The sequence below is a fragment of the Numida meleagris genome, chromosome 13 (assembly GCF_002078875.1).
Source record: "Numida meleagris isolate 19003 breed g44 Domestic line chromosome 13, NumMel1.0, whole genome shotgun sequence".
Classification (NCBI taxonomy): Eukaryota; Metazoa; Chordata; class Aves; order Galliformes; family Numididae; genus Numida; species Numida meleagris.
The window spans coordinates 10,246,675-10,262,362 of record NC_034421.1 but is presented as its reverse complement, the minus strand read 5'-3'; the positions used below and the strand labels follow the sequence as shown (position 1 = coordinate 10,262,362).

At 38.8% G+C, this 15,688-nt stretch overlaps 1 protein-coding gene across 1 annotated transcript in view; it reads left to right on the top strand.

The window, feature by feature from the left end:
- C13H16orf72 (chromosome 13 C16orf72 homolog) overlaps positions 1-14,773 on the top strand; it is a 15,756-nt gene extending 983 nt beyond the window's left edge. The window contains exons 2-4 of the mRNA XM_021411243.1: positions 176-256; positions 4,086-4,361; positions 11,398-14,773. Coding sequence (XP_021266918.1) covers positions 176-256; positions 4,086-4,361; positions 11,398-11,642 — 602 coding nt within the window. The 3' untranslated portion in view covers positions 11,643-14,773. The remainder of the gene's footprint in view (positions 1-175; positions 257-4,085; positions 4,362-11,397) is intronic.

Genomic DNA, 15,688 nt, shown 5'->3' with positions numbered 1-15,688 from the left:
CCGTGCGGCTGCGGGAGCCGCCGCCGTGCCCCGGGCCCGGTCCGACGCCCGGCCGTTCTTCCCGGTCCCGCTGCCGAGCCGCCTTCGGAAGGTGGAACAAAATGGCGAAACCTAACATGGCCGTTCGGAGTTAGTGACTCCAAAATAAACAGCGTGTGTCCTTCCCTCCCTACAGACCGGGTGTGCCAGCAGCCGGGGCTCTCCCTTTGGGTCCCTTTCCAGAACGCAGCCACTGCAGTCACCAACCTCTATAAAGGTAAGGGGCTGCTGCCCGTGGCCCTCCCCGCTGAGCCTGGCCCGCTCTGCCTCCTGCCCTGGCTTACTCATAAGCAGGGCCTGTTAATGTCTCTTATTCACCCTGATAAAATCTAACCCGAGACTGCTTCCTGAATCTTGAGAGTTTTCCCTGTGCCATTTTAGCTGACAGCAGTTGAATCTTTTCTGTTGCCTCATGCCAGTGACTAACAACTTAAAAAAGCTGTTTTGTTTTGAGACCCTTGAAAGAGGATTTCCTTAGTGTCTCTTACGATTCAAGGCAAGGAGTGCAAGAGCTTCTGCAGGGCTTCAGTGTCCTCCATAGTTCTTATTTTGCAGTGTATTAAATGTTGGGATGTCAGTATAATGTATGTTTTCACTGAAGTGTATATTAGGTTTAGCGTTTGCAAAATTCTGCATATGGATGTCTTTTTAAAAAATAAACTTCATGTTCTCGTGACAGCTTCTTAAGCACCTGAATGTCATTCACTCATTAGGGTGATGATAAGAGGGCGGTCTTAGACAAAGCTTTGGTAATTGCCCCTTGTACTTCTGGCTGTGTGGTTGTGCTGTTGTACTCTATCTGTCAAGATCTGTTTCTGAACTCTGCTGGTCTTTCGATTGACACAAGAATTCTTTGCTTCGGAAGGATTGTTCAGTGGTTTTGTATGAGCAGAAGATGAAATTGGCAAAATGTGAATCCCATTATTACTGCCTTCCATTACTAGGAAGAAAGACAAACTCTTGTGTTTCAAATTGCTGTATTTATTAAAGTTATGGAAGTGTTTTTGTCTGTACAGCATTACTTGTAGTACATCCTAGAAGTTTTTCATTTGTCCTGAGTTTCCTGGTTTGTGAGATTTGCTTGAAGGGATTGAACTTAGCATGTTTCTGATGGCTCATCAGGTTTCTGAGGGATGTGGAGGAAGCAGAAAGGGAATGTAGATAAACAATCCCTCCCTAGTGGAGATCATCTCTCCTGCAAGAAGTGTGTGTGAATATTCTGTGTGTTGTGAGTGGTTTAATGGGGTGGATGTTCTCCTGGAGGGAGAAGGCTGCTGGAACATGGACAGTCTCAATAGTCTCTTGAGCATGGTGCTAGAAGAGCAGCAGGTAGTAAATTGTCTAGTATTATTAGTCTGTAACAAAAGATCATGTCCTTGCTACAGAGTCTAAGGCTGCTTAATTTTTGCTTAAATTACTTGTGTTATAAGTAATCAAGTTAAATGGGACCTATTTTTCTGCAATAATGTGGTTAACAGAAGGATATGTAGTTTCTCAGGGATCGGGGAAACTAAAATTCAAGTAGGAAGCTGTCTTCAGGCAGGTATCATGTAATGCTTCAGAAAGGAGTATTTGAAACAAACTTCTCTTGAACAGATTTAAGTGCTTAGTTACTCAAAACTGCAGTCTTCTTTTAGTCTTCATTTAATTCCAAGTGAGTAAGTCACCTTAGATGGTAGGAGAACATGCCTGGGATCACCTAGACAGTGGGGTACCTTGTAAGTTAAGAGTCCATTAATGTGAATTTGCCTTGAGTAATAAACAGAAGATTACTCTTTAAAAACCTCCTGTGGCTTCCTTGCATATTCAGTAATATTTATTGGAATAAGGAATTTTGACAGAGCACTGAAGGTGCTAGATACAGTGAACTCAATGTTACCTACTACTACTTCTTGCTCCATTGGGTTCTGGTTTGATAACTTCAAGGCATTGAAGACTTTAATGGGAGCAATGTAAGGAGCAGTGCGTAAGGAAAATACTGTGATTTCTTGTATGTCAGCATTTTCTTCAAAAGAGATTAAGTTTAATGTCATACCACAATTTGAAGATCTTCTGGGTTGTGTGTTTCTGATTTCACGTAAAGAAGTGAATATCTGGTTTGTAAGGTAGGGTTTCAGTCATTCTAATGATTTTATGAGCCCACAATTTACCTTATATTTATTGGAAAATGCAATTTTTTGGTAATAGTAGTATTTGTAATTGCAAAATATAGGCAACTTGATTGCTTGTGTATCTTGTCAGCCTGACTTTGTAAACAAAGCAGTTGTAGGTTTTAATGTCTGATCTTTCCTAGGGTCATGATGCTTGAAATTCACCTGGGGTGTGTTGATGGTCAGTGGTTGCCCTCGTAAGTGACCTTAGTTGCCATTTGTCAAGCATTCCTGTATACAAGGAGAGCAGACTTGTTGATGTAGAGCTGGGCTCTTCATCTCTCAGGGCTTTTTCAGGGTATTTCAGGAAGGGATTAAAGGACTGTTGTCAGTTTCCAGACTAGCTCTGAAGTGTTTGGGTAGCTTTTGCCCTACTGCATTGGAATCTGAGGTAGTGTGGAGCTGAAAATGGCTGGAGGAATAATCTGTCAAGTTGCCATTGCTTTGACAGGAATTGGCTGTTGGAAATCTTTCTGTACGTTGATTACAAAGCAGCGTAGGAAAGTACTCTTTAAAAAAGAGTGCATGGAAGTAATCTTAGTGTATTGAATGTACTTTGTGTGGCTTATGATTAAATGATCCAATATTTCCTAATAAGTTGTGTTATATTTGAAATGCTGCTACTCAGTAGTTCTTTAGCACCGTTTTTTATGGGCCTTCCAGTGGTGCCTTAAAATGTTCAAGATTGGCATTTAAGTGGTTATTCTTGTTCTTGCATGTGAGAAGTAGATTAGATGTGTATATCACTGTTTACCAGTAAACCAATATCTTGGACAGCTGTTCATAAATCTCAACATTGTTCTGAGGAAATGGCTTTTATGTTGAACTTGATTAGTAAAGGAAGAATTCAAAAGCAGTTTCTTCTAGCTTAAAGTTGAAAACAAATTTGAAAGTCAAGTAAATTGAGTTGGAGTGGATGCTGTTCACTTTGAATGGAGTGAGAGCTAACATGGCAGTGGCTTTCATGGCAAGCAAGATGAGCATATTTGAGTAAGGAACATGGTTTGTCCCACCTGTAACTGTTCAAGGAAATTTACTGATAGCACTTGGCTACTGGTTTAAGAACTTAGGGAAGTTTGAGAGCAATGTAATGCAAGTAAATAAAGAGTGCTTGCTGGAGGTGAAGTTGCTGTTGTGCACAGGTGACCAATAACATCAATGGAGAATAAAACTGCATTTTGTAGCAGAATTAATTATAAGAATACCTATTTAAAGCTTTTGTATGTCAAACTTGCAATGGGTTCCTAAATGGAAGTGAAACTTAAGGCTTCCTTGATAAATAACCTAACTGAAAGATGTTGGAGACACTGATTTAGCTGGGTTCGAAACTGGCCTGCTGTAGATTTCTTATTTGTAAAAATTGGATTAAGCTAGGACTCCAAAGAAATGGGAACCTTCTGAAAGTTGCAAATCTGTTAGAAGAACTAAGTAAGTTTCTTGATGCTATGTTTTCCTAAATCTGATGTGCTTTGGAAGTATGTAGAAAATTGAAATGTGCTGCTGTTCATTAGGTGCATGTCTGCTAATTTAAGTACCTGTCTCAGACTGAGCAGCTCAAAGGATGCTTTTAATATTAATACAATATGGTTTCATAAATAGTGTTTTATTGCTGACCTCAGGTATAGCAAGTAAATGCTATTGCTGAGGAGTTCAACATTCTGACTTGTAAAGATGTAGGGGGATGAAGGGGAACTAATTAACGCCTTCTAATTAGTATTTCTTAATTTTAATGACTCATTTCACTGCTAGCAGACTTGGTACTGTACTACAGTAACCTGTAGAAGACGTGCTTATTCCTTTTGGCTGAGAGAAAGCCATATCAATGGAGTACCATACTATATATTGTTTTGTTCCATCTGTAAGGTTTACTAAGAATACTTCTCTGTCTTCTTGCAGAAAGTGTGGATGCCCATCAGCGAAGCTTTGATGTAGGAATTCAGATTGGCTATCAACGTCGGAATAAGGATGTGTTAGCTTGGGTTAAAAAACGCAGAAGAACTATTCGTAGAGAAGACTTGATCAGCTTCCTATGTGGAAAAGTTCCTCCTCCAAGAAATTCTAGAGCTCCTCCAAGACTGACTGTAGTATCCCCTAACCGAGCTGCTTCAACAGAAACTAGCTCATCTGTAGAGACTGATTTGCAACCCTTCCGTGAAGCCATAGCTCTGCATGGTAACAGTAATTTTTCAATACTACTTGGTTAAAATTGGGTGGGGGTTCATAAAGCATGTCTTCCTCTTATGCTTTGGATTTTGGTCACTGATATCCTAATGTCATGTACTCGATGTTCCAGCTGAAGGTGTCTACCTAATTCTCTAAGAGCTTTCTGTATGTATGAGACTTGGTAGCTACTAAAAAGTTACATGGTCAAATATTATGAATGAGGAAGGTGCTTATGAAAGATTTCACAGCTGCAGAATGTAACAGATCTGAAACTCCAGTTAAGTATTGACTTAAGAGTATTTTTGAAGCATGAAGAGATGATATTTGTATCAATGCTAAAGCAAATGGAATTCTTGAAAAATGATACTACGCTTGCAACTAGTTAAATGTTAAGATTTGGCCATTAGTGAGTAACTCACAGATTTATGCGGGGTAGAGGAGGGTATTCCCAAAGATAGTTTCAAATTGTTGAGCATTGTCTAGTGCACTTAGTTTTTGGTACAGTGATAATAGCATGTGATTCAATAGTATGTCATTCTGCTCCAGCAAGTAACCTGGAGGGAGATGTTGCGGGTTCACCTCACTGCAACAGTCCTGTTCTGCTCTCATTCCTAGATCACTTCTTAAAAATGTACTCCAAGTTGATTCATAATGAACTTCCTTGCTGTTGTCAACAATGGTGGTATAACTTCTTAAGTTATGAATTCTCAGCAGCTAATTCTGTTTTGAACTGTCACCTAGCAGGTGATAAAGAAAATGGTCCTGAGGTGAAAAGAAGCAATTCACCTTTGGATTTTATTATGCCTTAGAAAGTTTCTAAAGGATAGCAGATAGTTTGAGGTAATAATGGACTGTTCATGAAGACTTAAATAAACTGTCTAGAAATATTATCTGTGAAAAATAAATGACAACTTTACCTTATTTTTGGTGGGGAGCAGGATTTAAGTAGTTAACTGCATTCCTTAAAATGCAGTTTTTGCCTCTGCTCTGGCAGTTTCTCAAGATGAATAAGCCATACACATACAGTGTTACCAGCATTAGGCTGTCACCTAGGCAGTTATTGGCTGCTCTGTTGCCATTTCAGTGAACCATACTTACACCTGATCATGCTTTCTGGCAGTTTTCCTTCTCATATTAGAAGCTGGTTGGAGAACTTTGTACCAGTATTGTTTATTCAGTAGGTTAAGCTGATTTCATGAGGATAGCTGCAGACACTGACTCCCATGTAATACAGAGTGATAAGCAGACTTGACAAAACTTCCTTTCTGAAACTACAGTTAAGCCCTGTGCAGTTTGCTTTAAATAAAGGCTTGCCAAGTCACTTAAACACAGAGCACTTTCAAGCAGAGTAAATTATTGGGTATTCTCTGAAGTTGTTTTCTTATCCTTGTTTCTTAACCTCCTCTTAGTATAAAGGTAGTTCATGGAAGTCATTTTATAGCATGTGAAGTGGAACTGTTAGGTCCAAAGTTAAGTTTGTCGAATATGGAAGGAATAAGGTTCATGAGCAGGGTAGGAAGCTTGTTCTGTGATAGCAATGTAGGAGGGACTAGAAATGTGCTCTTCCCCTTAATCAGCTGGTGGACAGGATTACATGTCAGTCACCTTCTGGATTAGTTTCTTCTGATATCGGTTTCAGTCTAGTCTGACACATGCTTTTTGTATTCCTCCTTCCTTCACTAGGCTTGTGCAGGGCCCCATGCCTGTTTGTGCGCTACTGCCTACAATTTGTTGCCTTCCATCTACTACTTGCCCTTCTCTTCCACATTAGGGAAGTGGTGATAAAACTATCTCCCAGTCTTTGTTCCTGTTTGTTGGTCTTCTTAGAACTTTGATTTTTTTGAAACCTGCAAATGACTTTCGTGTTTGTAGATCAATGTAGGGCTGTGTATCTGCATTTTTGGCAGGTTGCTGAAGTGGTATGCTACTTCCAGATGTTGTGAGGAAACGTGATGGTAGTGAGTAGCAGTTCCAGCAAGTGTTCAGGACTAAGGCTTTAAGTGGAATTTTTGACTGGTGTGTAAAAGCAGGGCTTTGTGCTAGAGGGCTTTCTGTGGGAGTAGAGTATTCCTCTGTTAGTAACATGGATGGGCTGAATCAGAGTTAGGGGCAATACTGAAACTTGCTGCTTAATGCAGTGTCTTTTTAGTAAAACAGGTAGAGTTAAAGTACAGAATAAGGCTATTAAACTGCTTTATCTGGCTTATTGCTGCTGCTCAGGAAGGAATGCTAGTATGGCTGGAGACCTAGATCCTTCAATTAGCTGGTCTTGCTACTTAGAGAGGAAGGTACTGTACTTCAATCTCTATTTCATATTTAAATCTGAAAACTTAAACAGGAAACTATATAGTGATGTAGGTAGTTAATACTTTCTGGAAAGCTGTGCACAACTCTAGGTGTATTCCTTAGAATAAAACTCCAGAGTATCTGTAAATTGAATGTTTAAAACCATATGCTGTGTCTGAAAATATTCCAAAACTGCAGTTTTAACCTTCTCTTCCATTTTGATCCTTGTCTGGCCTGTATTATCATCAAGTAAGGTGATTAAATGGCTTGATGAAAGCCAGGCATTTTGAACCCCAAACTTGTTTTTGTGGTATCAGTCACATCAGGGGTAAACAGTTTTTTACTCTTTTTAAAAAGCAGAATGATCAAGAAAAGCTGTACTAACTTGAAGTTCTTTTATGATCATTGTCCTTTTCTCTTCTGTTATGGCACACTGTTACTGAACTCCTTTAGTGTAGCTTCTGGGTACCAGAGAATGAATCTTAGAGAGTAAACTGACAAGTAAAAATGTTTGCCCTTGTTGGCAGCTTTGCATTATTGGTGTGCTGGAGGGTACCCTTTGAAATAGAATCTCACTTGAAACTGTTAAGGCTTCACTCAGCATTTCTTAAAATCCGGGAAGTAGTTCACTCAAGGTAAGGTATGCTATCTTACCCTGAAGCTCATGTGGATTTTTCTGTTTTTCTTACAGAATTACAAGTGATGATAGTGACTATTCCTGGAAATGATAGTCAAAGATAAAGTACTTCCATTGTTCAGCTCCTCAAACCTGAGTTTGCAACTTCCATCTAACCCTAAAAAATGCAGTTACCATAGGCATAGGTGTATCTTCACATGCTTCCCAATGTGTATCTGTGAGAGAAGAACTCCCAAATAAAATTCACTTTCTGCTTTACTAAGAGCTAGAATGCTGTCTGCCTACAAGGCTGTGTAAAGGGTGCTGGTGGTTCTACTGTCTGAAATGATGCTTTAGTCTTCCAGTGTAGGATTTATACTCTATGTGAAATGTATACTCATTGTGGGATCTGTACTCTAAAAACCACTTTTCCAGCACCATGGGAGAAAATGCCATGTATTTGAGGGGAGCAGCAACTTAGGAAGGCAATACTGAAAAGCATTGTACTTCAGTACTACTTAAAATGACACATCAGTAGATGAGCTCAGTGAAGAAACAGCAGTGTTCTTGCTCAGTAGATTGAGCGTTGACATGGCATTATTCAGTCCCTCTGGGGTAAGCCCTTACTCTGCCATATGGAAATAACGTGGCTTGACTCAAAGATCATAAATGTCCATGAGGTTTTGTCTTGTTTTACCATCTGTTTTATATTATAAATCGGTATTAAAAAGTGGAGAAGGAAGCAACTGATGGAGACCATGGGAGAGAAGAGTTTAGATGAGTTGGATAGGGTTTAATTTGATATGAAGACAGTATATATACATATCATGGGGTTGTGTTAATGTGTTGCTGGAACTTGCTCTATAGTAGTAATTGAAAAAACATGATAGAGTGACAAGGATTAATGTGTATGCTGTATGGTATTTTGTGAAGTTAACTAATTCTTGCTTTGGTCACACTTCAGGTGTCAATATTCCTTCTAATCCTTGCTGATAAAACACTTGGAAACAGTAGTTTATGCTATGACTGTACTGAATAGTGGCTATCCAGTACGTGGTAGTTTGGTAGTGACCTGAACAACTAACTCACTGTGGACATGGCTACAGAGCAGGTGAAACAGCTTGTGGTTTATAAAGCTTCAGTTCAGTTACTGTAAGTAAATGTGTTTGTTTAGAGTTAACAGTTTTATTTAACTTAAACATTTCATTCTCCATGAAACATGTATGTTTAGCTAAGCATTCTAATGATTTGATAACCTTGGAGAGTAAGAACTTAATTGTAACCAGTTCTAGCTAATTCATATCTTCCTATACTGTAACTTTCACTAATAGTGTTATAATAAATGCTCTAAAACACACCCTTCAGATAGCAGTAATTTCACAAAAATTATCAAGGTGGTATTTCTTAAAGCTCTGACTGAAAATAGTGGTAGTGAGAAAGTAATGAATACTGTAAAACATCTCAGACAATGCCCTCCAATTTAAGTCCTGAAAAAGAGGAGAGCCATGTGTCCTTAAAGACCTTAAGTGAAAGGTTTCTCCTGCAAAAAGCAATGAGATTTCAGAGGTGATCATGGGGTAATGAGATAAGCAAAAATACTTCAGTAGATATTAAATCTGTCCTGTTTTGTAGACAAAACTGATGTGCCTGTGATTAGGTCCTATTGATCACAGTATAGGAATGTGAAGTTAAACGATGTTGCTAATCATGTCATCTTACGATGTCTTATCTATTACTGCTCACCTAACTGCTTAACTTAAATGCTCTCAGAATACACTAAAAACTTGAAATTATTCTCAATAAATGGGTTTTCTGAGATTTTCTTCTTGCATGACAACAGCTTTCCTAGAAGAAATGAACTGTGGATCATTCATCCTGAAAGATGCTCTGTCAACAAAAACAGATCTTTCTGATTACATTGCTGATTGTCTTCAGTGACACTGCTTATGTGAAATGGCAATTCAGTGTTTCAGTATGTCTTGATTTTTTTCTCATTCTTCTGTATTAGTTTGCCTAGTCTTAAATTGATGTAAATGTTTCATTTGACATTGGATTGATGTGTAGTGCTATGTAATATGGCAACTGGTAGTAACCAGTACGAAACTGTCACTCCATGGTGAGGCTGTTGCGTGTTTGGCCTACAGATATTTAACTGATCTAGTATAGTTTCTCTAGAATGAGATGTAAAATTAAACTGCAATTAGAAGTACTTGTTATGTTACAACAACATTGTATTCTGGTCTCTGTAGCAGCTGATTCAAAGCTGCCCTACTGCCTTTGACACCAGGCTTGACTACAGTTTATCAACTTCAGAGTAGTCTCCAGAAGAGAGGCTGGTTCTGTGTCTAAATTTGTAGTGATCTGGTGTTACCTGAATACTGATAGGTGAATATCTGCCTGAGGCATTGCTTGTGAACCTCAGTCCGTGTTAGAATGCTGCAGTATATTAGATACACTTCTTAATTCTGTCTTGTGTATCTATGGCTTTAAACAATGTATGTTATTTGAAAGTCTGTTAAAAATGTAGTTCTTGAGTGATGACTAAAAAATGTTTCCTGACCTCACAGATCAGTTTTGGCTTTAGAATAGTTTTTCTGAAAACTGAGTTAATACACTGGTCACTTGATTATGAGCTGTGCAGAACAGTAAATGACTGATAAAAGTGATGTAAATTTCCAACTGTCAGTGGAAGCAACAGTACTGAACCTGTGTGTTCAGAGCAGTTCTGTTTGGAATTAGTGCTGTGGAGAACCCTTGGCAAAGTATCAGCTTGGGTTTGAAAGCATCAGAAACATCTACCCTCTGTGCACTGTCAGTTTTGTTTTTACAGTGGAATTGTACAGTATGAAATGTTCATTTGAATGCTATGTCAGTTGAAATTAAACTTTCTGCTGTCTTTGAATTGTGCAGTGATTTCTTACATGCCTAACTTTTGCACATTTAGGTGCTTTGCTCGGGCATTTGTATCATCCAACTGGGTGCTTTATTTCCTAGATATGAGTCTAATCATAATGGCTTCAAATGTAAGCTTAACTTGAATTCTGAGAGTACCAGAACAAACTTTGGTTTTGACCTATTTTTTAACCAAAGGAGCTTTTGCTGTTTTTAACTTTCTGTCATTTTGGATGAAAGAATTTTAATGCTGTTAAAACCCTGCAGGATTCCAGTTGGGCTTTAAACCATGCTTCTAAGTCGCTGGAACATTCACTGAGGCTGTGAGCAGAAGCTCTAAGAAAGCACAAGCTTTCCAGTTTTTACTAGACATTGCATAAAATACTCCATGTAAAGTAGATCTTGTACTACAGGACCAAAGCTTTCAATGTTAATTCTGCGGTGATAGAGTGAATCTGGCTAACCTGTCTTATCATGACTTGTGTATCAACCTGCCATCACTGCAGATGGCTTTAGAGTCTGTTAATTAGTACAAAGCTTTCACTTCTGTTCAGGTTGTTAATGAAGTGTTATAAAGCACAGTGATAGCAGGGAGCCTGTGACACTGTTTTAGATCAGACCTGCCAGTAGTGAATTTTGGTCATTTGACATGTGGTCTTGCTTTTTGGCTACATGTGCTCTGAATATTAATGTGCTGGCTGATAGTGGCAGCCCTACAATAGTTTTTACTTAATTTAAATCAGTTGCTTTACAAACCTGTCCATGATGTGTTGTCATACTGCAGTTTCCTTTAGAACTTAAGGGGATTTTGAAACAAGACTAAGTCAACTTTGTAATTAACTCCATTAGTAGGGAAAGTTTCCTTCTGTGTAAGAAATGGCTTAGATTGAAGGCTTCACATGGAATAGCCTACCCTTCCTTTGTGTATTGTCACACTATGACTAGCATGTCATTTGCTTATGGAACTAGCATTTGCTGTAGTGTGCTGCTCCAACCTAGTGTATAAACTCACTTTGAATTTTGTAGGAAGGGACTCTTCCAACTTCTGCGTTCTTTTCTACTAAAAGCTGAGAAGGCATGGCAAAAAGCTGGGAGGGCGTGTCCTGGCCTTCAAGTTAGTGTATGTGGTGCAAATAATAGGATGAAGTGCCTGTAATGTATCATGAAGTCAGATAAATGTCATCCCTTGTACACACAGGAAGTTACTTTCTTTACTGCATGTCCTAAATGTTCTTTCTTTTCTTCCCTTAGGTCTTAGTGGTGCAATGGCTAGTATAAGTGTTCGCTCAAGTACCCCAGGCTCTCCTACTCACGTGAGCAGTGGTTCCAATGCTAGTCGAAGGAGAAACGGACTCCATGATGTTGATTTGAACACTTTCATATCAGAAGAAATGGCACTCCACTTGGACAATGGTGGAACTAGAAAGCGTACCTCAGCCCAGTGTGGCGATGTCATTACAGACTCACCAACTCATAAACGCAACAGAATGATCTAAACTGCATAAATTTCAAACCCACCATGCTGCTTGAAAGCCACTTGATCCTCAGAGTACTATTGAAAAGGAAACATGAGGCCATCTTCCCATATTCACTGTTTAAGACAAATTCAATAATTGCCATAAAAAATTTTAGGTATTACATTAGACGCCTCTTGTATCTGCGGCTTTCTTAAACTATATTCTTAGCAGACAACATCAGATATTGTGTAGTAGTTAGCAAGATCATCATAGGCGAACATGTATCTGTTCCAAGGCTAAAAGTGACCTTACTTGTATTCTTAAAGGGAAAGGAAATTTCAGACGTTTATTTGGTTATAGAATGCTTTTTTTGTCCTTTATTTCCTGCTGTGTTGAGTATTTGCTTAAACAGTATTGCCAGTTTGACTGAAATTGTCTACAACATGACTTGGCATCTTTGTCAAAACTGCAGGCTTCCATTTTTGCAGCACTGTACCATGCACCTAGTTTCTCTATAGTAACAGTGTGCAAGTTATAAATATTGGACTGTACCCTTTTTAGTTTTAAAAGCAGTTGATAATTCTGGTGATTGTGTGATAATGTAAAGAGGTGCTATGATGGTCATGCAATTAATACTTAATATTGAATCAATACAAGGATCTTTATTGGGTTCACTTTGTGTGTTTAGTGCTCTGAAGTAGCAATATAAAACTTCCCCAGTTAACTTCATAGACTTTTAAATCTTCAGTTTGAGGAAATATATGTACTTATTGGTATTATCCTTGTGGTAACCATACACAGTGCAGACTGCACCAGTGCTGACCTAAATTTAGAGGAAGACGTCCTGTAATTGGAAAGTAGGCTTTTCTGTTCAGTATTAGTGAAGGGTAGGCTTTGTGTACACCCATGTCCCATTTTACATTTCTTGTGAAGTAACTGCCCATTGCTGGGGAGGGGTGGGAGGAGAGGGAGTGAGGGGGAATAGCTGGAGGAAGGGTATTGTCTAACAAGTAAGACTTCTGGTCACAAGTGGGAACTCGGACTAACTAAAGATTCTGTGATGCCACCTCCTTCATGGGGGGGTGACATGCAGGTTCTGTCAAGTGCTAAGAAAATAATTTAAAACTGGAAGTTGATTTATAAAGTTCTGGATAAACATGCTGTAAGGATGAATTAAAAGGATAAATGGCTTTCTTTTTGTGTTGAGCTTACATTCATAGGATCAAACTCTGCCATAAAGTAAGTGTTATCGAAAACTGAAATAGACATCAAGATTGATCAGCTGCAAATCAGTTTCTGAATGGGGATGGATATATCAGTCTCAAAGAACTTGTTTTTACATGTAGGTAGGAGTCTTTTGGTTTTGGTGGAGACTGGCTTTTAGAGCTGAAGAAAGGAATAATACAGGAGGAATAAGAAAACAAGGAGCTCCGAACCTGCAAGCTGGGAAAGGGTGTTTAGTGAGGAGGTATACATGCTTAACTGGAAGCATAGACTCATCTTGGATGAAATGCAGCTGTGCTAGATCCACAGTACTAAATTCTGGTGTCCTACTTAATAGTTAAGGCACCTTGAGCTCCATTAATGTACAGCTCTTCAAGACTTCTGCTTATGTGCTTGTAGAGTCAGATCTTTGTATTCCTTGTTACTTGAGGCAAACGTAACTGTAGTCTTGCTCCTTTTTGCCCTGACGTTCTTTCATTGGTGGTTGGTAGATGAGGCAAGACAGCAGTGATATATTTAAAAACTCAGAATTCAAGGCTCTTAGGAGCATAACTTCCTTGCTTTGTGGTGCTTCTGTCAAATTTCTTTACATTGAAGAGCTCTTAAGGGTGTCAACATTTGCACAACACTGTAGCTAGAGGTTTTGTAGTTTATGGGGCAAGTGTAAGAACTGCAAAGCAAGATGGTAAGACCTGTTCAGAACTCCCTACCTGTGTTACATAGCTTAACTTGCACATCACCTGAAGGACTTGGTATACATTAGTTTCAGTTACTGCTATTAACTATGATTCATAAGACTTATTTTATGTAAAATATTAAAGCTGCATAAAGCTAGTATTCATTTGATGTCTGCATTTTCAACTGAGACTTTAAAGTATCTAAATGTTGGTATTTATTTGGCTGTTGATAGAGGAGTTTCTCTGTCCTAATGGAGAATCACAAAATGGGAAGTCACAGGTTGGAATCCTGACCAGAAAAGACGTGGAAACCATTCATCTGTTTTGTTTATTAACTGGCTCGTACAACTAAGATGCTTATGCTCTGCGTCTAACACTTTGTGTAATAAGGGTAACAACATTCTGATATCAGAGTTCTGCAGACAGGGATTGAACTATTAACACTGCTTCTGGTCTAGCCCAAATACACAGACCCTGTTCAAATTTTCTCCCCTTGCGGTTATATCCTCTTAATGCTCTGAAGCATTACTTTGGTCCACTACCACTCAAAACTACATTTATTTGGCTTTCTCCTTGATTTGTGCCATTTTTTTCTTTGAGAAGAAAACAGTCCTAAACTAATTGCAGTAATGTTTTTGCCTGTACCTTAAATACTTGGCAACTTGGTTTTCTGTTCAGCCCCCATTGTTTATTGCTCTGTTAACCCTTGCCAGATTAACCCAAAATGCACATATTCACCTGGTAAATGTGGGGAGAACAGATTGCCTCAAGAAAACAGAAGTTAAAGCTCAGTACCTGTTGCTTTGAAGATTATTTCTTGTGTCAGTGTAGAAAAGTGTAAGTCTAGAAGACAGCGTTCTGCTGTTACCAAAACTAGCTCCTGGAGCCAGAAGTAAGTTGATGTTAAAAAAGAAACACTGAACTGAGGACTGTTTAGTTTGATTTTTAAGAAAGTGCTTCTTTTTGCTTTCTCTTATGAATCATATAGTTGACCGGTCTTTTCTCCATGTACATCAAACCTAACATGAATGTGCGGCAAGTTACATACAGTACATCCTGCACTGAAGCTACTGAGCTTGGCTTGCTTATTAATGAATAAGTTTTAAATGTTAAATTTAAAGTTATATTACAATAAAGTAATGCAAAAATGATTTTGGCTGAAACTGAAGTCCTGCAGTTAAACTTACTCTCAAATGTGGTTTACCCAACTGGAGTAATAGAAACTCTAAGTCATAATAAACCTAATAAAAAAATAAAGAAAAATGTTAAGGCTGCTTTGTAGTTATTTTAAATTTTGAGTATTACAAATTAAATTGCAGTCCATCAGTAAGCCCTGAAGAGAAGATAAGTGTGAGCTACAGGCTTATTTGGTTCTGTGGAGTAGAATTTGATGGCAGCTGTTTAAATCTGGCTCTGTTTAGGCTTTCCTCTCTCCTGCATCACAAGCTGCTGTTTTATGGACTACTGAAAGTCTTGAGTATTGGGGACTACTGCATGCCTCTGTACAAGATGTTTTATGGAACTCAACATCACTGATACCTAGGAAAAGCATCTTAAAATACGCAGCGTACCCCATTCAGGAATAGAATTGGTACTGACTTCAGTATTAGGGATTCATCTCTAGCCAAAAGACTTTGCACTTGTGTGAAATGAGGTGCTGTAGTAACAGGCTTTTCTGCCTTTATGTGGGTGTCCCCAAACCTACAGTTGTTTTTCCACTCATTTTACCAGCAGGTTTTGGAATTTCACTGCCTCTTCCAATTTCTAACCAGTTAAATGTTATAGTGATGATTTGAAAGTATTCTTAAATGACTCCTGATGTAAATCTTTCAAATGTTAGCCTCGAGGTAGTAACCCTTTGCCAGAAGTAAGGAATGTACACCTGGCTTCTTCCACTGGCCTCAGTGCACCATCTGGGGTAGCCACAAGGCCTTGTGTCTGTCTTGTTCCAGAACCTCTCCTTATTTAAAGTAACAAGAAAGACACTAACACCTGTTAACTGGTTCAGTGCTGGTCTCTGGAGTTTCAACTGTGCATAAACTTGTTACTATAAAGGCCAAGCAGTGGATTTTTGGAGGTTGGTAGCTACTTGACTGTTTGCAATGAACTGTTTCTGTAGTCAACACTGGTGCTTTCTGCTGTTTCTCATGTTGGATCCCTTTCAGATCATCTCAAAAGAAGTGA